Source organism: Mustelus asterias, chromosome 1, assembly GCF_964213995.1.
Source record: "Mustelus asterias chromosome 1, sMusAst1.hap1.1, whole genome shotgun sequence".
Lineage (NCBI taxonomy): Eukaryota > Metazoa > Chordata > Chondrichthyes > Carcharhiniformes > Triakidae > Mustelus > Mustelus asterias.
In genome coordinates, this window is record NC_135801.1 from 71,210,437 (window position 1) to 71,231,365 (window position 20,929).

Here is a 20,929-nt window from a genome sequence, read left to right on the forward strand (position 1 = left end):
AGTCTTACTTCGGTGGTTGGTAAATTGATGGAAAAGGTCCTTAGGGATGGGATTTACGACCATTTAGAAAGATGCGGATTAATCCGGGATAGTCAGCACGGATTCGTGAAGGGCAAGTCGTGCCTCACAAATTTGATTGAATTTTTTGAGGAGGTAACTAAGTGTGTTGATGAAGGTAGGGCAGTTGATGTCATATACATGGATTTTAGTAAGGCGTTTGATAAGGTCCTCCATGGTCGGCTTATGATGAAAGTGAGGAAGTGTGGGATAGAGGGAAAGTTGGCCGATTGGATAGGTAACTGGCTGTCTGATCGAAGACAGAGGGTGGTGGTGGATGGAAAATTTTCGGATTGGAGGCAGGTTGCTAGCGGAGTGCCACAAGGATCAGTGCTTGGTCCTCTGCTCTTTGTGATTTTTATTAATGACTTAGAGGAGGGGGCTGAAGGGTGGATCAGTAAATTTGCTGATGACACCAAGATTGGTGGAGTAGTGGATGAGGTGGAGGGCTGTTGTAGGCTGCAAAGAGACATAGATAGGATGCAAAGCTGTGCTGAAAAATGGCAAATGGAGTTTAACCCTGATAAATGTGAGATGATTCATTTTGGTAGGACTAATGTAAATGTGGATTACAGGGTCAAAGGTAGGGTTCTGAAGACTGTGGAGGAACAGAGAGATCTTGGGGTCCATATCCACAGATCTCTAAAGGTTGCCACTCAAGTGGATAGAGCTGTGAAGAAGGCCTATAGTGTGTTAGCTTTTATTAACAGGGGGTTGGAGTTTAAGAGCCGTGGGGTTATGCTGCAACTGTACAGGACCTTGGTGAGACCACATTTGGAATATTGTGTGCAGTTCTGGTCACCTCACTATAAGAAGGATGTGGAAGCGCTGGAAAGAGTGCAGAGGAGATTTACCAGGATGCTGCCTGGTTTGGAGGGTAGGTCTTATGAGGAAAGGTTGAGGGAGCTAGGGCTGTTCTCTCTGGAGCGGAGGAGGCTGAGGGAAGACTTAATAGAGGTTTATAAAATGATGAAGGGGATAGATAGAGTGAATGTTCAAAGACTATTTCCTCGGGTGGATGGAGCTATTACAAGGGGGCATAACTATAGGGTTTGTGGTGGGAGATATAGGAAGGATATCAGAGGTAGGTTCTTTACGCAGAGCGTGGTTGGGGTGTGGAATGGACTGCCTGCAGTGATAGTGGAGTCAGACACTTTAGGAACATTTAAGCAGTTATTGGATAGGCACATGGAGCACACCAGGATGATAGGGAGTGGGATAGCTTGATCTTGGTTTCAGATAAAGTTCGGCACAACATCGTGGGCCGAAGGGCCTGTTCTGTGCTGTACTGTTCTATGTTCTATCAAGTGGCATCTACAAAGGTGTAGCATTGGACTCGCAATTTGGTGGTTGAGAGTTCAAACTCTACCATGACAAGTATTGGAAGTAAATTCCATAAAGCTAGTAATTATACGCTAGCACCAGAAGATGAACGTGAAGGCTATATAATTGTTGCAAAGATCCAGCAGGTTAACTAATATCCAACAGAGAAGGGAATATGCCATCTCTGCTCAGTCTAGTCTTCATGTGACTCCAATCCCACACAATGTGATTGATCATTGATTTCTCAGAAATTAGAGATGGGCAGCCACTGCTGACTTGCTTGTATTGATTACATCCCATGATTAATTATAAAATGCAAAATATTTAATAAAGATGCTTTGGGTTTCCATAAGAGTCCTGAAGAAAATATCTTCCACAATGCTGGCAATATATGCAAACATTTTTGCCAAACAACTGCTTGCACTGACAACTGTGGCACCTGAGTATACCGAGAGCCATCTTTTAAAAGAACAAAATGTAAGGATGATGCAGTTGTTCACTGTGATGAAGCAATGCATGCATTTTTATATTTTTCACTGTAAAGTTGTTTCCTGATTCTGAGTCTTCTAGCTAGAACTCCTGCAGCACATGTATCTATGAACATCTGATAATCGTGTTGAAACTGAGATTCAGTGCTATAATCCGTGCATAGTAGGTAAATAACAATAGGAGTTCTCCCACCCATTTGCTGCAACTTCAGCAAAGTGCTATGAAACTCTAGCGTAACAGCATGAATGGCACTTAGACAGTGGTTCCAAGATTTTTGTGGCTTTACCACCCATTATGGTGGGTGAGTGGGAATTCCTTCATGGTGGTTCAGCACCTGTACATTTAAATACACAGAGGTGTTCATTCAAGTACAAGTAATATTGGGTTATAACTTTCAAGCTTCCCAGTGTCGGATTTGGGGGGTACCCCAGATGTCCTCGGGCATGTCTTTTGGAACTTCTCATGTAAGGGTTTTTATGACAATTGTCCAGAAGTGTAGACTTCCTCTGGGCAATTGCTCTGCACTGGGAACCATCTGATTTAAATTGTAAATTTCAGATTGTTCAGACTGTGTTTAACAAATAGTTACCCAAAAAAAGTTAGAATTAAACTTGTAACTTCTTGGAAACTTTTGTAAAGACCCAGACTGATAGACCTCCCCATCCTCCGTGGGACCTCCCTTCACCTCTCCAAGGATCTCCCTCCACCCTCAACTACCACCTCCCCATGGAATTACACACCCGACCCAACTCACCATGGGATTTCCCCCAACTTGAGTGGGCCTCCACCCTGAAAATCCGACTGCACCAGGCCTAACTGACCCAACCCAACTGGACTCGTCTCTCTCCCCCGCAGGCTCGACTCCACCCCTCCCTCCCACTCCGGACCTGACTCCCTCCCATGCACTCACAACCCATGCAACATGACCAGATCCCACCCTGCAGGCATGAACCCCCCAGTCCACACTCGCCTAAGGTCTAACCGCACCTCGACTTCCAAATCCCCCCCCCCCCATCCCACCCAGAATAACCTGCCTTTCCCCCAAGGTCCCCCCAATTCCTCCAGGCCCCTGATCTCCTATCCCCCACCTCCCAAATTGTATCCACTTACCTTAGAGACTTCTCCCTGTCAATTTTCAATGGGATCTGTAACTTAGCTGGTTTATGGCAGCTAGTGCCATTAAAAACAAAAGGGGAGTATCCTTCTTCAGTTCGATGGAACTAAACTTTGATGCTGGGTCATGAGGACAATTGAGTTGCCTGGATCCTATCCAGCCTGAGTCAAAAGGTCAGGTGAGACAGGCAAGGAAGTAAATCCACAGAGGTAAATGATTGTCACTCTGAAGAAGTTGTGGCCTGCTCATTTTCTTAATGGATTGACTGAAACTAATGGCCCAGATATTCCAGTTGAAATACAGCGAATATTAAATTGTTTGCTGCTATTGCATGTTCAGGACTCCGAGGAAGTCCCAACATGCACCTAAGTGTAGGACTTGATTGGAAGTGATTAAGACAGAAGCTTTACTGGGAAGTCCTCAAAATGTATTTTAAAGTGAACTTTATGAACATTCGCCAACTCTCCTTCACCCTCATCCCCACCCATCCCTCCACTCTACAGGTACTCCCCCACCCACTAACACTCACCCATCACCAATCTACCTGCCACACCATCCCTGACCACAACTCCAGCATTAATTTCAGCAGTATATGCATCTTTCAATATGGGAGGAAATCCAACAATTGTGTCAACAGTCAAGCAATTTAAAGCCACAATTACTTCACCATCTGTTTCATTTTGAGTACTTTTTACATTCACCTCAAGACTGTGATCATTCTATGATTTTATGACTTTCTCATGTTTACTTGCATTATATTAAATGTTAAACAAACTTAAGTCTGAAAGATTAAAAAATATTTTTAAAAAACATGTAAGAACTTAAAAAAACACTCTAAGGCTGCTGAATCATCAGGGGCATTCCTTCCACTGTTGACATCAAAGGGAAGTTTAACAACACCAGGTTAAAGTCCAACAGGTTTATTTGGTAGCAAAAGCCACACAAGCTTTCGGAGCTCTAAGCCCCTTCTTCAGGTGAGTGGGAATTCTGTTCACAAACAGAGCTTATAAAGACACAGACTCAATTTACATGAATAATGGTTGGAATGCGAATACTTACAACTAATCAAGTCTTTAAGAAATTTAATTTCTTAAAGACTTGATTAGTTGTAAGTATTCGCATTCCAACCATTATTTATGTAAATTGAGTCTGTGTCTTTATAAGCTCTGTTTGTGAACAGAATTCCCACTCACCTGAAGAAGGGGCTTAGAGCTCCGAAAGCTTGTGTGGCTTTTGCTACCAAATAAACCTGTTGGACTTTAACCTGGTGTTGTTAAACTTCTTACTGTGTTTACCCCAGTCCAACGCCAGCATCTCCACATCATGACATCAAAGGGGGCATGGCCTCACCACTACCTCTTGTGGTTCTGTTCACAGATGATTGCATCTAGTAACTAGGACCAGAATCCCTAAAACTGTAGTGTAAAAAGGGAAGGCTGCAGTTTAAATCATGGTCAGTGGTGTGTGCCTCAGCTTCATAGTTGACTGGAAGATCTGGACAAATGAATTAAGAAGGGATTCACAAGTCCGCTGATGTCTGCAAGTACATCCCATAAATATTAAATGTTCAATGCAGGCGTGCCTGGTCTCTGCCACTATTGGTTTGACTTGCACATGTTTGCCGATGTACAATACACCAACTGAATTTAGATTTTGGTCAGTTTAGAGATGCCTTTGCCTTTGTAAAGCAAGAAAAATGCAAATATTAAAAAAAAACACTGCAGATTTTGGAAAACTGAAACAAAAACAGCAAATGCTAGCAATACACATAGGTCAGCATTTGTGGAAAAAATAGCCAAGTTTGCATTTCAAATGCAGCTCTCTTTCTTTATTCCCACAGCTTAATTCAAATTAATTTTCTAGATTTTTTAAAGTATATTGTTCTCTGTAATGCCACTTCTCGGGTGCCTCATTTAAAGTGACTTCAATTCTTCCTCATAACTCAGGTCTTTAACGCTGGAGATCAACTTTGTAGCTCTTCTCAATACTCCTTCTAATGCTACAGGATTTGCCATGTTTTGTTTAATTGGTGCATTATCATGTGGGAGCCTTGATATGTCAAAAGTGATTCACTTTCCTTGAAAAATTATTTGATTATATTTCTAAATAGAATTAAGATTATTAGTGTATAATTCACCGCATAAAAATGATATACCTGAATTTAATGCGCAGAAAACATCCGATGGCCTGATAATATCTTTTTGAAAAAATGGTTCATATAATGCTACTTGGGTGCTTTGTTCCTGGTCGGTACCAGCTGCCGACCAGTTTATCAGACTAATCCTGTGGGGGCCAACCTTTTAATTTAATTGACAGAAAAGTTTAAGTAAAAATAAATTTGAATGTCTTAAGCAAAAGATTATTTTCTTATTTTCTGACATTAATGGAAACCTGCTTAAATTTGATGTACAAACAGAGTAACAGAATTAGAACATGATTCATGAAGGTCAGTTACATAAAAGCCTGTTTTATTTTTAAGAAATTGGAAGGATCCTTCCAACATGGAGGTTTGGCAGATTCTCAAGATTGGGGCAATTCCCCAATCCGAGTTGAGAAAGCTATACTGTACTTTCATCCAAACTTTCCATTTCAAAATTCAGCAATTTGTTCTGAATTATTCTTTTTAGTCCAGAGTTTATTTTGTATTCCTTCACTCCAAACTGGTTTGTCGGTGTTGTTCAACTTTCCAACTATATTTAAAGGGAAAGACTTAATTTGGTAGTGTGCCTTGTTAGCAGTCTTAATAGGATTGACTACTTTGCCATGGAGTGCCTGTTTAGCCCTAACTGTTATACACAAGTTGTTGCTGTTTCTTTTCTTAATTAAAGCTGTGGATGCTCAAGAGGATTCTGAAAGAGCTGAGCAAAGGCTCTACCTTATTGCTGACCACCTTGGATTCAGCTGGACAGGTAAAACTCATAACTCAGTATCTTTATGGTCTGATTTCTGAACAATTTCTTTATTTAAGATTGGTTTGGCAGTTGAAGTGAGTTTATTTTACTTCTGACAATGGCCACCATCCCAAGTGGTGCTGCTGGTACTGGCCTCTGATTGGGGCTATCTCTGAGGAGCAAAAGTGCTGCCTGAATTCTGTTGCCATGGGAGCAGGCATTCTTCTGCTGGGTGGTTCCCCCCACCCCCAACTTTTCAGCTGGAGGCATGGGCGGGGTGATCAACCATCCCAGATTTCCTGGGACTGTCACTTATTTTAGGTGCTCGTCATGCCTCCTAGATGTTATGCAACCAGAATGATCCTTGCTCCATATTCCTGATTATGGAATCTCGCACCCACCCTGCTCCTACAGGTTCACACACTTCCACCCTATCCCCCACCCTAGCTTGGTGCCAATGTGTCCCATAATACATTCCTGAGAGCTGGTCACTCTGACCATGGGAAACACACCACCCTGTAAATATAACACATGGTTGCAATTGTTTGGGCATTGATATTTCCTTGATCAGTGATGTCTCTTCTGATAGTAATTGGTCAGGTCATTGCCCTCAATAATTCCCATGCAAGATGAGATTATTCATACGAATGAAAGGCAGGATTAGAACAGATTGCTTTCTGTTGTATCTCTTCCCGCACCTAGTGGTGTACAAGACAGATTTTCATCTGTTCCCATAGCGAGATTCTTTTTCCTGGAACAGGTCATTAGTCTGTCACCAGAGGCTTATAGCTTGAGGAGCATGCTACTCCACATCAAGTGTGGCTGACCAGGAGACTCTCCCGCTCTTACTGTGCCATTGGCCTGTTGGAAGGATTTTGCAGTCCGATACTCAATCTGTTGGCTGTGTTATAAACGGTGCATTCATTGGTCATCAAGTCCTGGAATGGGGCTCGAAGCTACCAAATAAACCTGTTGGACTTTAACCTGGTGTTGTTAAACTTCTTACTGGGGCTCGAACCCAGAGCTTCTGGATCAGAGGCAGGGACGCAACCTACTGGTCCACAAGACGTTCTTACATTAGAACAGGTAGTATTTATACAATGTTTAGAAGCTAATAGTGGCAGATTTAATGAATGTTGTTATTAATCGACTTGCAATTGGCTGCTCCATCTCAATCCACCTAACTAGTCGAGAAGTTACTTGTCATTGAATAATTGTTTTTAAAAAAAGACTTTTGGTCCTGAATTTTCCAACCTTTCATTTTGAGTTACTGTGAAGTCAGCAAAATGTCTCGTGAAATGGTATAAGCAGCAGTTGTAAATTTTGGTTATATTATTTGTCAATACATTTACTCTTATTGTAGAGTTGGCCAGGGATCTGGACTTCAGTGAGGAACAGATCCATCAGATCAGAATTGAAAACCCAAATTCACTGGTGGACCAGAGTCAAGCATTATTAAAATATTGGATGGAAAGAGATGGCAAGTGTGCTTCAGGTGAGATGTTCATTGTTTAAATACTTTTACTAACATTTTATATGAAGTGCAAGACTGAATTATGCATAGTCCGTACTTCATTGACTTATGTGTAGATTCGAATTTCATTCATATCTTGTATCAGTAAAAGATAACCTCCAGTGTCACTAATATTTCCAGAAAAACAACAATTAATCAACTGTTAATCTAATTAACAGTATCGGTCAGTAAAAAAAATTGCAATCTGCTGTATTTAGAAGTATGGTTTTAAAATAATTTTTAAAATATATTAGGACTTAACACAGAATTGGTAAATTGGTCAGCACATCTCAGAATTTGCTGTTCTTCCATTTGCACTCAGCTAGACCTCCTCCAATTACTTCCCTGTCAGGTACCTGACCATCGCCAAATTCCTATTCCAATCATTTATTACTCCTCATTCTTCCTTCACTCCTGCCATCACTGAGGCTTTCAAGAAACCCACAGTTACACTGGATGCCTCTCCTGGCATCCGCCAATGGATCCAATGTGGCATCTCACACTGGCATAAGCGTATTAGCATCTTCTCTATCACCGACTTTCCCCAAATTATGCTCCCACTGGGGGCTAACCTAAGCAATCTTGTCTTGTCCCACAGACCACACCTATCACCACCCTCAATAACCACGCTGCACATTGCATTTTCATCTAGAATGCCAGTCCATTATGAGCAAGGCCCATGCCATCTTCAAACTATTATGCATGATCATATTGGCATCCAAGCTTTGATTAAACTTGGCTCAGGCTTCGTTGGCAAAAGCCTCCAAGCTTCACTATACTGTCCATCATCCACAGAAATTGCTGGTGTGGCACCTTGGCCGTCAGTGGCAAGTCACACCATGGCCTTTCCTAGTGCTCCTCTGACACCTATTCCTTCAATCCCTTCTTTATTTTCATGGGAAGTGTGCACCACTGGCAAGGCCAGCATGTGTTGCCCATCCCTAATTACCCTTAATAAAGTGCTGATGAGCCACCTTTATGAATCACTGCAGTCCATCTGGTGTACGTGCACCTGCAGTGCTGTTAGGAAAGGAGTTCTAGGTTTTTGACTCAGTGAAAGAATGACGATATAGTTTCAAGTTAGGATGGTGTATGATTTGATGAGAAAGTAGCAGGTAGTGCTGTCCCCATAAGTCCACTGCCCTTGCCTTTCTAGGTGATAGACCTTTGTGGTTTGGAAGATGCTGCCAAATCCTTGTTGAGTTGCTGCATTGCATCTTATAGATGGTATATACTGTTGCCATTGTGCTGATGATAGTTCAGGGAGTGAATGCTTAAGGTGGTGGATGGTGTGCCAGTCAAGCATGCTGCTTTTTCCTGGATGATGTTGAGCCTCTTAAGTGTTTTTGGAACTGCATTCATCAGGCAAATATAGAGTATCACATTCCTGACTTGTATCTCATAGATAGTGAACAAGCTTTCAGGAGCCAGATTGTGACATACTCAAGAATGAATGCCCAATGTCTGACCTGCTCTTGTAGCCATAGTATCTGAGGTATTACACAAGATACAGAATACTGTGAAATTATCTGTCAACATCTCCACTTCTGACATTATGATAGAAAGAAGGTCATTGACGAAGCAGCTGGACCTAGGACACAATGGGGGGAATTTTACCATTTTGAGTCTAAGTGCCGGATCTGGGCGTCAAATAGATCCGCGCCTGGAATCCTCTTTCCAGCGCGCCCATACGCGTTTTGCCAGCTCCGGCCCGATCCGCGCTGTGTGTGGGGCTTGGCGCTGGCGGACTGATCGGAGCTCTGAACTGCGCATGCGCAGTTCGAAAAAAATCTGACAGAGCACGCCCGGGCACGAAAGAAAAAGCAGAAAGCGGAGAAAGCAGCTCTCTGACATTCTGGTAGTGTCCACAGTAAGAAGTCTCACAACACCAGGTTAAAGTCCAACAGGTTTATTTGGTAGCAAATACCATAAGCTTTTGGAGCACTGCTCCTTCGGGGGGGGGGGGGGGGGGGGGGGCGGGGGGGGGGGAGGAGAGGGGGCGTGATGTCTCATCCTCTGGGGGAGGGGGTGTGTGACATCTCATCCCCCGGGGGTGGGGGAGTGGTGTGACATCTCATCCCCTGGGGGGGGTGGGGGGGGAGGGGTGTGACGCCTCATCCTCTGGGGGGAGGGGGGGGGGGGTGGTAGTGTACCAGTGATGGTGCCAGGAGGGATCGGCCGCAGACAGGCAGCAAACCAGAGGATGAGATGTCACACCCCCTCTCCTCCCCTTCCCCCCCCTTCCTCCCCAGAGGATGATCGGTCACACCCCCCCCCCCCCCCCCCCCCACCCCCAAGAGGATGAGACGTCACACCCCTCTCCTCCCCCACCCCACCCACCCCCCTCCAGAGGATGAGGCGTCACAGCTCCCCCCCCCCAGGGGATGAGATCTCACACCACTACCCCCCCCGCCCCCCGGGGATGAGATGTCACACACCCCCTCCCCCAGAGGATGAGACATCACACCCCCTCTCCTTCTCCCCCCCCCCCCCCCCCTCTAAGGGGATGATCGGTCATACCTCCCCCCCACCCCCACCCCACCAGGGGATGAGACGTCACCGCCCCCCCCCCTCCTCCTCCACCCCCTCTCCCACCCCGACTAGAGGATGACCTGGGTCAGAGAGCCGTTGCAATCTCTGACCCCGCTCTTTGGAGGCTGCAGCGGCGACTTCAGACTTTTATTTTGCATGTCGGTAACAGCGCGGACGCGGAGCGGGCCAGAAGACGATAAAGTGGGATTTGGCGGTTGAGTTGGGCGCGCGGTTCATTAAGTCGATTTAAATGAGTGCTCAGGTTTTGATTTGTTTCAACAGTGGGGACGAGCAAGAGAGAATTGATAACGAAGGTCCAGAGTTAGTATTAACAGTCAAAAATAATGGGCAATATTTTGTCATGGCCTTTGGGAAACTGACATCAAGAACAAATGGGGGTCACAAACCTGCATACGCCATCATCGAGACAGGCTCAGTAATCTTCCTGGAAGCACTCCCAACTGGCTGTATCTTAGCTCATTGTCTCCATGGGCGCATGATATTATTTTGCACAAGTTGAAGGCTGATATCCCCACTGGGAGAGTTGAGAGAAAGGCCATAATTGTGGCCTTTCACTGACGCAGTCCCCTCCTTGCAGCATGGATCCTCTGGTCCTGATGGCTCCGTGGCCTGCCATTTCCATTGAGCTGATGGCCTTTGCGTGCAGTAGAGTGCTGTTCTGGCAAAATGGTGGCATGGTCACAGAATTGCCCCTAATTTGAGTCTCAATAATTTTAATTTGCCATCTGCACTGTGGGAAAGTTCCTCAATGAGTCAGGAATGTGGCTGTCCCCTATTTTACCCCCCCCCCCCCCCCCAACTCCAATCCCACAACCAGGGGGCTGGGAAAGTTCTTAGCTGAAGAAAGTTCATCCAAGAGTCTATTTCAAGCAGACAAGTTAGTAACACATGCAGTGGAAGGGTTGCAAAAGGCAATGAGGGGTAGAGTTTGGTGTCATTAACATATAGGAATTGACCCCGTGTCTATCAAGTGCAACATGTATATGAAGAAGAGGCTATGGAAACATTCTTGAAAGACTCCAAAATGATGGTGCAGAATTAGGAGGATAGTGATTGGTGAGGATACTTTGATTATGGTGGGAAAAGCATGAGCAGAATCAGAAGAGTACAGTTCCATTGAGATAGACAAGAAGTTAGGTGTTGGAGCAGGATGTTTTGTTCAGCTGTGTCAAAGGCTGTGAAGAGGTCGAGCAGTACAAGGAGTAACAATGCAACAGTCACAGTCAAATAATATTGCTCTTCACTTTGGTTCACTTTTGGTGCATGGCTGGGGCAGAAAACTGACCAAGGAGTATATGTATGGAGCTAAAGGACATACGTGCTTGAATCTTGCGAGTGATTATATTTCAGAACATTGGAGAAGAAGGGAAGCAAGAAGCCCAGGAGGTGACCAAATCAGTAGCCTGTCTCCAACCCCACCCCCTCCCACCCATCAATGAGAGTAACTGACGATTTCATAAAACTTTACAAAAAACATCCACTAATTTAAGATCAGTCTGGAGCACAGTTCCCAAAATACAACCTTAAACCACAGCACATGCACCCATTGTGGCTTTAGCAAGCTTCATGGCAGCCAAGTGTCCTACATGGAGAGGTTGAACATTTCATTAAAATATTTCATTAAAATATTTAAATCGAGCTCCCACTGTGCAATTGAGAGCCAGATTTAAAGTCCACTGCTGCTGTGCAGCTTTCCCAGGCTCTGGAACTCTGCAGTGAAAGGGAATTGGTAGCTGCTGGATCCCCAAAGTAAGTGTATATTTTTCAGCACTCCTTGTGGACCAGGAGGAGCAGGAGTGCCAAATTTCAAATGATCATATTTTACACTGTAAGAGAAAAGGGTGCTGGTCGATTGGCAAGTTGACTGTTACTGGCCGAGGCGTTGCACAGCAGCAATTCACCAAAGATCCTTAGACAGCACCTTCCAAACCCATGACCTCTTCCATCTACAAGAACAAAAGCAGCAGACTCATGGGAACCATCACCACCTGAAAGTTCCCCTCCAAGCCACTCACCATCCTGACTTGGAAATATATCGCCGTTCCGTCACTGTCACTGGGTCAAAATCCTGGAATTCCCTCCCCGACAGCATTGTGAGTCAACCCACAGCATGTGGGCTGCAGCGATTCAAGAAGACAGCTCACCACCATCTTCTCAAGGGCAATTATGGATGGGCAATAAATGCTGGCCAGCCAGCGATACCCATGTGCCATGAATGAATAAAAAAATACCAATGCATATATTGACTGGTGATAGTTAATATACACATTGCCTTGTAAACAGTAGCGGAGAACCCATGAGCAAATTTCTCAACTAACATATCTAAGGAAGGAAAAGATTTCGATTGTTCCATCTCTAAAATGAATTTGAGTGTGGAATGGAAGCTAATAAGGTGTGTAAGGAAATTCTTGCACACAACTGCAGGTTCCTGCCTTATGGGGAGCGTAAAATTCTGCCCATGGAAACTGAAGACAATAATAGCAAGTGCTGGATCTAGAGGGATTACAAAGACTATACCATTTATTTGGGCATTTACAGTCACATTTAAAACTGAACTCAACTGCGTGAGTTGCTAAGTTTATAAGATCAATGAATAGATTCTGAAATTGGCAGCAGAAATGGTGTTCTTCAATGGCATGTTGTAAATAGGCTCACAATGTCAGACAAACACATAGACAAGGCATTGATATGAATATGTAGGTCACCTTGCAAAGACTGTGATTTGCTCAGGATTAGACCAGGCTTGACCCTTATCACTATTTTGAAGAACTGGCATTCTGCCACCTTCACAATGTATCTGTCTGCGTTTAGTTTGATCACAGCTTTCATGGTTATGAGGGAGATATTTTTCATCTACACCATATATCTGAATATTAACAGCTATGCCAACTAATTTTTTGCATCCCTTGTATGTCTTACCTAGTTACTGCTGGAACATATCCAGACTACTTAAGATTAAAAGATGAATACAATAATTTGTGTTGTCCAAAGGGTGTGTTAAATATTGATAGCAGTGCAAATTCCTCGCCAAGCCTCATGAACCAGTGTCCATTTCTGACTTCAAGTTTGCTGGAAAACCTTTGTCCCTGACAGTGTTGGTGTTATCACCTCCAGAGTTGGAACGGGGTAGTAATCCCTCCTTTTTACTCGAATAAGATCTTTGGGATCCAGGCAATTTTTTTAGCTGTCCATTTGGCTTTTCCCTTGCAATGATGGAATTTACCCAATCTGTAGGTTCCATGACACTGGCAAAAACTTTGTTTTCTTCCATCTCTGGAACTCTCTTCAAACTTTCCTTTTAGTTCATTTTTAAAAATTCAATTTTTGGCACTGGGCATTGCCGGTTGGGCCAGCACTTATTGCGCATCCCTTATTGCCCATCCCTAATTGCCCTTGAATCAAATGGCTTGCTAGGTCATTTCACAGAATTAAAGAATACTACAGTGCAGAAGAGGCCCTTCAACCCATCGAGTCTGCACCGAAGCATGAAAGGCCCTGACTTGCCCACCTACTCCCACTTGCCAGCACTTGGCCCATAGCCTTGAATGTTATGGCATGCCAAGTACTCATCCAGGTACTTTTTAAAGGATGTGAGGCATTTCAGAGAGCATTTAAGAATCAACCACATTGCTGTGGGTCTGGAGTCACATGTAGGCCAGACCAGGTAAGGATGGCAGATTTTCTTCCCTAAAGGACATTGAAACAAATGGATTTTTCTGACAATCGACAGCAGTTTTATGGTCATCATTAGACTTTTAGTTCCAGATTTTTTTATTGGATAAATACTTTGTGGGAGGAATAATCACTGGTTTCTTCTCTGGATCAATAGTGATGTGATACTCAAAATCTTCAAAGCATCCAACCATCTCATCTAACACTATGGATAAATGTGGAGCAGATCTTTTTGCTTCAGATCAGAGGGTGCTTCTCATTGGATGTATTATCTTCAACTATCAGTGCCTCCTTCACCTTATGGTTTAAGTTTTAGTTTACTTATTAGTTACACAAGTAGGCTTCTATTAACACTGCAATGAAGTTATTATGAAAATCCCCTCGTCAGTGGGTGGCACAGTGGTTAGCACTGTTGCCTCACAGAGCCAGGGATTCTGGTTCGATTCCCAGCTTGGGTCACTGTCTGTGCGGAGTCTGCGTGGGTTTCATAGAAATCATAGAAACCCTACAGTGCAGAAGGAGGCCATTCGGCCCATCGAGTCTGCACCGACCACAATCCCACCCAGGCCCTACCCCCACATATTTTACCCGCTAATCCCACTAACCTACGCATCACAGGACTCTAAGGGGCAATTTTTAACCTGGCCAATCAACCTAACCCGCACATCTTTGGACTGTGGGAGGAAACCGGAGCACCCGGAGGAAACCCACGCAGACACGAGGAGAATGTGCAAACTCCACACAGACAGTGACCCGAGCCGGGAATCGAACCCGGGACCCTGGAGCTGTGAAGCAGCAGTGCTAACCACTCCTCTGGTTTCCTCCCCCAGTCCAAAAGACGCGCTAGTTAGGTGTATTGGCCATGCGAAATTCTGCCTCCGTGTACTCGAGTAGGTGCCGGAGTGTGGCGACTAGGCGATTTTCACAGTAACTTCGTTGCAGTGTTAATGTAAGACTACTTGATACTAATAAATAAATTGGCTCTTGTTCGGGTACACTGAGGGAGGATTTAGCATGGCCAATGCACCTAACCAGCACAATTTTTGGACTGTGGGAGGAAACCAGAGCACTCGGAGGAAACGCATGCAGACAGGGGGAGAACATGCAGATTCCGCATGGACAGCGGCCCAAGCCAGGAATCAAACCCGGTTCCCTGGCACTGTGAGGCAGCAGTGCTAACCATTGTGCCACTGTGCTGCCAGTTTACTGAAATCAACTGCAGCTGTTTGCAACTGTTCAATCCCAGGATAGCAGTGATGTAGAACATTTGGTGAGCATCTTTTCCTTTGTGTGTCCCTTAGATTCGGACCAATCTTAGCTTTCGAGTCTCAGCTACTCCCTTTGTCATCAGCATGACGTTGCTCAATGCAGAGTGTCTTTTTTTTCTTTCAACTTTTCAGGAAAGATCTTTGGGTATTGTCCTGAGTGGAATCATATTACTCTGTGTTGTATTATCAATCTTCAGCTTTAGATTTATGGTTGTAAGCTTAACTTTCATTCTCTTCCTGATCCGAATAGTTGTGTGAATTTCTTTTCTCTGGGAATTGTCACATCCAGATTTTTCAAATAGTTGTACTGTTGTATCCTCAAACTCATTGGGTGGAATTTTATGGCCTCGCTTGTTCTGAAACCGTAAAATCCCACCTGCGGTCAACGGACCTTTCCATGATCCGCACCTCGCCCGCTCCGATTCCCATGGCGAGTGGGATGCTAAAATTCCGGCCATTGTCATTGCCCAGTTTTGGTTTCATTTCTTTCTGGTTCTCCCTGTTGTTCTGCTTCTGCTAACACCTCTTCTATCTTCGTTCTTTGTTTTGCACAACTTTTCCCAGTGATTGGCTTTTCCACAATCTCTGCAAACTGATCCATATGGAGGACATTTCCTGCACTCTGTGAACCCATGAGTCATCCACAGCTCTTGCACATCTTTTTCTCTGTCTGGTGTGCATTCTTTTGTTGCTGTTTCACTGCTTCAGCCCTGCTGCATTTATCTTGACTGAACTGAAGGCCAGTCATTTGCATAGTTAGCATCTTCATCTGCCTACTCATGGCTTCCGATGCTCTGGTAGTGTTTACAGCCTGTGATATTGTGAGCTTGTCTTTTCCCATCAGATATTTTTGTACATCAGGGTATGCAGAGCCTCCAAATGAACTGATCTACCAGCATCCATTTCCATGAATTTGATCTTGTTGAATATATTCTTCAATCTCATTAAGAAATTATCACAGGCTCATCTAGCTCCTACCTCAGACTTTAAACTTGAATAGGTGGATCCAATGGTTTGACTTTGGTTGGACGTGTATGCCGAATTCATCAAAAATTTTGTCTGGAATTTTACTGTCATCTTCAGTCATCTCTCACTAACTCTTTCTCTCTCCTGCCCACAAAAGTAGCTGCCCCATCCCCTTCACTAGTGCCTTTTAGAAAAGTTCATCAAATGTCACTACAACATCATCAGCCTCCCAATTTATCCTGAGCTGGCCTTCTGTGCTCATTGCTGTGGCGGCAGCCATTTTGTTAACACAATTCACTTTATTTTCTCTCTGGCACCAGCTTGGGTTGATTTTCTCAATCTAATATTCAGCACTTACTTTGTTTATAATGTTTGGGTTTTAATCTCAGAAATCTGCCCCCAGCTCCCATCACGTTATGTTTTATGGTTACAAGAAGTTTGAAATAATCACACTTTAAGAAATAAATGCTGGAGCTTCATCAAGTGTACTTCTCAGATCATACCATCTGCTGTGCCTGTTACATTATTAGATTGATAAACAGACTGTAGTGCAGTAGTGAGTGCTGTAACACTCAAACTATATGCATGAACATATAGTTCCTAAGTCATATTAGATGATATATATCATATTGGTTGATATCTGGCAGCATGGTAGCACAGCGCCAGGGACTCATGTTCGATTCCAGCATTGGGTGACTGTGTAGAGTTTGCATGTTCTCCCCATATCTACATAAGTTTCCTCCAGGTGCTCTGGTTTCCTCCCGCAGTCACAAAGATGTGCAGGTTGGGTGAATTCGCCATGATAAATTGTTCCTTCATGTCTAAAGATGTGTAGGTTAGGTGGATTAGCCACAGCAAATGTGTGGGGTTACGGGGATAGGGCAAGGTGGATGGGTCTGGGTAAGATGCTCTTTTGGAGATTTGGTACAGACACAAATGGGCAAATGACTTCCTTCTGCATGGTAGGGGTTCTATGTTAATAACAATATAACACCCACTATTCTATTTTCAGACACTTTCTATGCCCCTCTTGTATAATATACAGTTTGTAAAAAAAAATGTTTTCTTCCATGGGCCCTCCCCGGTCACTTTTTCGAACCAACTATGATTTATTGTACATGCTTGTTATAATGGATAGTTATAGATAGTTAGGTTATCCACTCGGTAAGACTGCCATTTCCTCATAGACTGTGCAATATTTATAAAAACTCATTTCATAGAATCCATACAGTGCAGAAGGAAGTCATTTGGCCCATCGAACCTGCATTGACTCTCCGAAAGAGCATCTTACCAACGCCCACCTCCCCATCCACGTAACCCAGTGCATTTACTGTGGCTAATCCACCTAACCTACATATCCTTGGACGCTAAGGGGCAATTTAGCATGGCCAATTCATCCCACATTTTGAACTGTGGGAGGAAACCGGAGCATCCAGAGAAAACCCACACAGACATGGGGAGAATGTGCAAACTGCACAGTCACCCAAGGCTAGCATTGAACCCAGGTCCCTGGTGCTGGTGAGGCAACAGTACTAACCACTGTGCCACCATGCTGCTCCTTTTGTCTGCTTGTCTAAACACTGAAATGTATGCAGTATTTAATTCAAATGTTTAGTTCCTCTTTTTTCTTTTTGTCCTGGCAAACTTTGTCCTGCTAAATTGATTGCAAACGTATCTGTGAAAACACACTACTTCCTGAAATACTGGACTAAAAAAAACAATTTCTGCTGGTTTGAGCTTCAATGTTAATTAAATTGAAACTTTAGATTAGAAAAGGAAACATATTCTCTCAAATGGTAAATTCTTTTCCATTGTTTGGCAGTTAACTGTAAATTGGTGATTTGTTAAATATTTTCCCGAGCAATATTTTTCCTCTCTTCATTCCAAGATGAAAAACTAATGGAGACCTTGACCAAAATTAATCGTATGGATATTATCAGCTTGTTGGAAACCACACCGACATCACCTAGCAGAGAGCATGTTTCCCGCACTTATGCAGAGATTGAACAGACAATAGCATTGGACCATAGTGAGGGTAAGTGTTTTTCTTCAAGTATAACAGTTAATTTGAAGCACTAAATAAAACCTGTATAAAAATCAGGTGGCAGAAACTGCTGATGATGGATTTTCCATCTGTTATAAACCTGCCAAATGTTCTTCTCCATTGACTTTGTCCAGTGGGTAGGGTATATATGGGGTGTGACGTGCGGTTTTGCGGAAGAGCAAGTCACTCCCTGTGTGAGCTTCAAAGAAGCATTTGAAATGCAGTTTTATTCATTGCAACTGTAAAAATAGGTAAATTATTCTGCCATAAATGTCAGGCAGCAACCTACAAAGGTGGCAGAGTTAAAGAGAGGTACATTAAATTTAATATTAGCACCAGGCACCCTTTAAAAAATGGATGTATTCAGGGCACCTCTCTGTTTTAGTGGACTGAAGATTGACAAGGTGTTGCTCAGAAACAACAAGAGGTTGGCATAAGAACATAAGAACTCAGTGCAGGAGTAGACCATCTGGCCCTTCGAGCCTGCTCCGCCATTCAGTAAGGTCATGGCTGGTCTTTTCATGGACTCAGTTCCACTTACCCGCAGGCTCACCATAACCCTTAATTCTTTACTGTTCAAAAATCTATCTACCTTTGCCTTAAAAACATTCAACGAGGTAGCCTCCCATCCTAAGTGGGCCAAAAGAGAATGGCTTTATTCTTGATGGTCCAAGGTACTGATCTTGTCTAGGGCTGGCACAGGCACCGCAGTCGACAAAGCCCGAGGGCAGCTGCTTTTTTGATTTGATTTATTATTGTCACATGTATTAGTATACAGTGAAAAGAATTGTTTCCTGCGCGCTATGAACAAAGCATACCATTCATAGAGAAGGAAAGGAGGGAGTGCAGAATGTAGTGTTACAGTTACAGTTAGGGTGTAGAGAAAGATCAACTTAATGTGAGGTAGGTCCATTCAAAAGTCTGATGGCAGCAGGGAAGAAACTGTTCTTGAGTTGGTTGGTACGTGACCTCAGACTTTTGTATCTTTTTCCCGACAGAAGAGGTGGAAGAGAGTATGTCCAGGGTGCGTGGGGTCCTTAATTATGCTGGCTACTTTTCCGAGGCAGCGCTTAGCGTACCTGTGACCCTTCCACACACCCAGCTCAGAGTTCCAAGCATACTACATAAAAAGAGCCATGGATTTTCAACCAGTTCCTTTTAGGGAGTCTGATTTTATGAGCACAGATGTCTTGTATTAAATAAAATCATGTACTGAATTTGACCCTGGGGGTAGTGGTTCTACCCTCTCACATAAAAGGCAGGAGTTAACCTGTCTCTGTTCAGTCAGCTCATCCTGCAGCCATTAAATGGCCAACAGACCTTAAACTGGCTTGAGGCAGTGTCGCCAAGAGGACGTCTTACCTCAGAAAGCTCCTGGCCAATCAAGGTTGATGCCGGCAGCTTTCATGTCCCAGCAGCACCACTGGGAGTGGTAGCCACCAATGGGACTGCAGTGGGAGATAACCCCCATGAGGTCCATAGGAATCACAAATTGAACTTCCTGTGGGGATCGTCGACTATGAGATCCCCTGGTAACTGGCAGTGGTCTGCCCAGCTGGAACTCATTGCCTGAGTCTTTTATCAGGCAGGTCCAGGACTGTGCCTGCTAAACAGTCCCTGCCTGGGATGACTATGTGGGTACACCACGGTAGTGATTTTACTTTGCATTCTGTAATAAACTATGTTCCTCCAATTGTGCTTCCTGAGCCAGTACACAGTGATACTGATAGGAAGCTGTTTAGCATTGGAGCCAGGATGTAAGCTGAGTCTGGAGTTACATGCGGGCCAGGCTTGCAAGCCACAGCAATGTGGATGGGGCAAGATCGGAATGGCCAAATGGAGGGAAAGCATGGAGGTTTCTATCTTCCAGTGGCTTCCTCTCCATCAAGGATACATCCCCCCCCCCGCCCCCACCTCCCTCCATAATATTTGTTTTGCAGATTGAGTGCATGATGTAGAAATTTTCTGATTTTAATTTCTATTCATTCAAATAGGAATGGGATGCAGATAGCTTCCATAATGGCCAACTTATCCACAAAACTAATTTTACATTGGGAGGCAAATTAAACATCCATTCTATTCTTTCCTCTCCCATCTTTTCTAATAGTGGAACAAACCTGATTCTCACTGTTTCATAGCATCACCTATTTGTTCTCCAGCACTGCACCACAATGGTACCTATTTAAAGGAGATTCCTGAAACAATGCAGAGTCTGGCTTTAAATATTTAAGTGCAGTGGGGGAGTGTCCACTGCAGTAACTAACAGTTTCTCATGTCATTTCTCACACTTGTCAATTTTTAGACTTCTCACAGATCAATAGAGGGGAAAAAATATTCATTAATATTTTAGATTTAAATCTACTGAATCATGTAGGCATAAAAGCCAAATTGAGTATTCGTACTTTTGAACACATTGCTTTCCCTCGCACTGTCCATAATAGCAGTTCACCATAACCACTTTGCTTCTTCTACTTCCAGGTTTCTCTGCACTTTCGGATGACCTGTACAGTCCAAAGACCACAAAATTTGGACAACCAGCTTCCAAAGAGCTTTATAGCAATCTAGCCCAAATGGTTCGGGAACACCATGGTGAATGCTTTCAAACACAACCACCTCTTGTCTCAGAGGAAGATAGTTCAATCAGTAGCTGTAAACCTCAGGAAGCCAGTCCACAGGCCAGAGAAAAGACACGGGATCAGTTGAAGGAGTCAGGGGATGAACAGATGAGCTGCAAGCTCTTGAGACAAACTCAAAAGGAGCAAGAAGCTGAAGCAAAGCAGAAATCACTTCCTGACACTCAAAGGGAAGGAGCCATGTAAGGTTTTATTTGTGTTAGGTTTAAAAAGCTGTGTTAACTGTTAACTACCTGTTAGATGAGTTTATAGTGCTTTTAGTGCAATGAGATGAATTTATCTCAATGATACATTGGATGCTTATGAGTGCTGTTTTGGTATTAGACAAGATAGCCTAGAATGCATTGAAGAATTTCATAAGGAACCTGTTAAACATTCATACAAGAACAACGTTAACACAATTTCT

General features: G+C 43.7%; 1 protein-coding gene across 8 annotated transcripts in view; it reads left to right on the top strand.

Annotated features, from left to right (window-relative positions):
* Positions 1-20,929, top strand: part of ank2b (ankyrin 2b, neuronal) — an 876,340-nt gene that overhangs the window by 830,943 nt on the left and 24,468 nt on the right. For all 8 annotated transcript variants that reach the window (XM_078213593.1, XM_078213597.1, XM_078213634.1 and 5 more), the window contains 4 exons: positions 5,812-5,892; positions 7,238-7,369; positions 17,735-17,881; positions 20,369-20,705. In XM_078213593.1, coding sequence (XP_078069719.1) covers positions 5,812-5,892; positions 7,238-7,369; positions 17,735-17,881; positions 20,369-20,705 — 697 coding nt within the window. The remainder of the gene's footprint in view (positions 1-5,811; positions 5,893-7,237; positions 7,370-17,734; positions 17,882-20,368; positions 20,706-20,929) is intronic.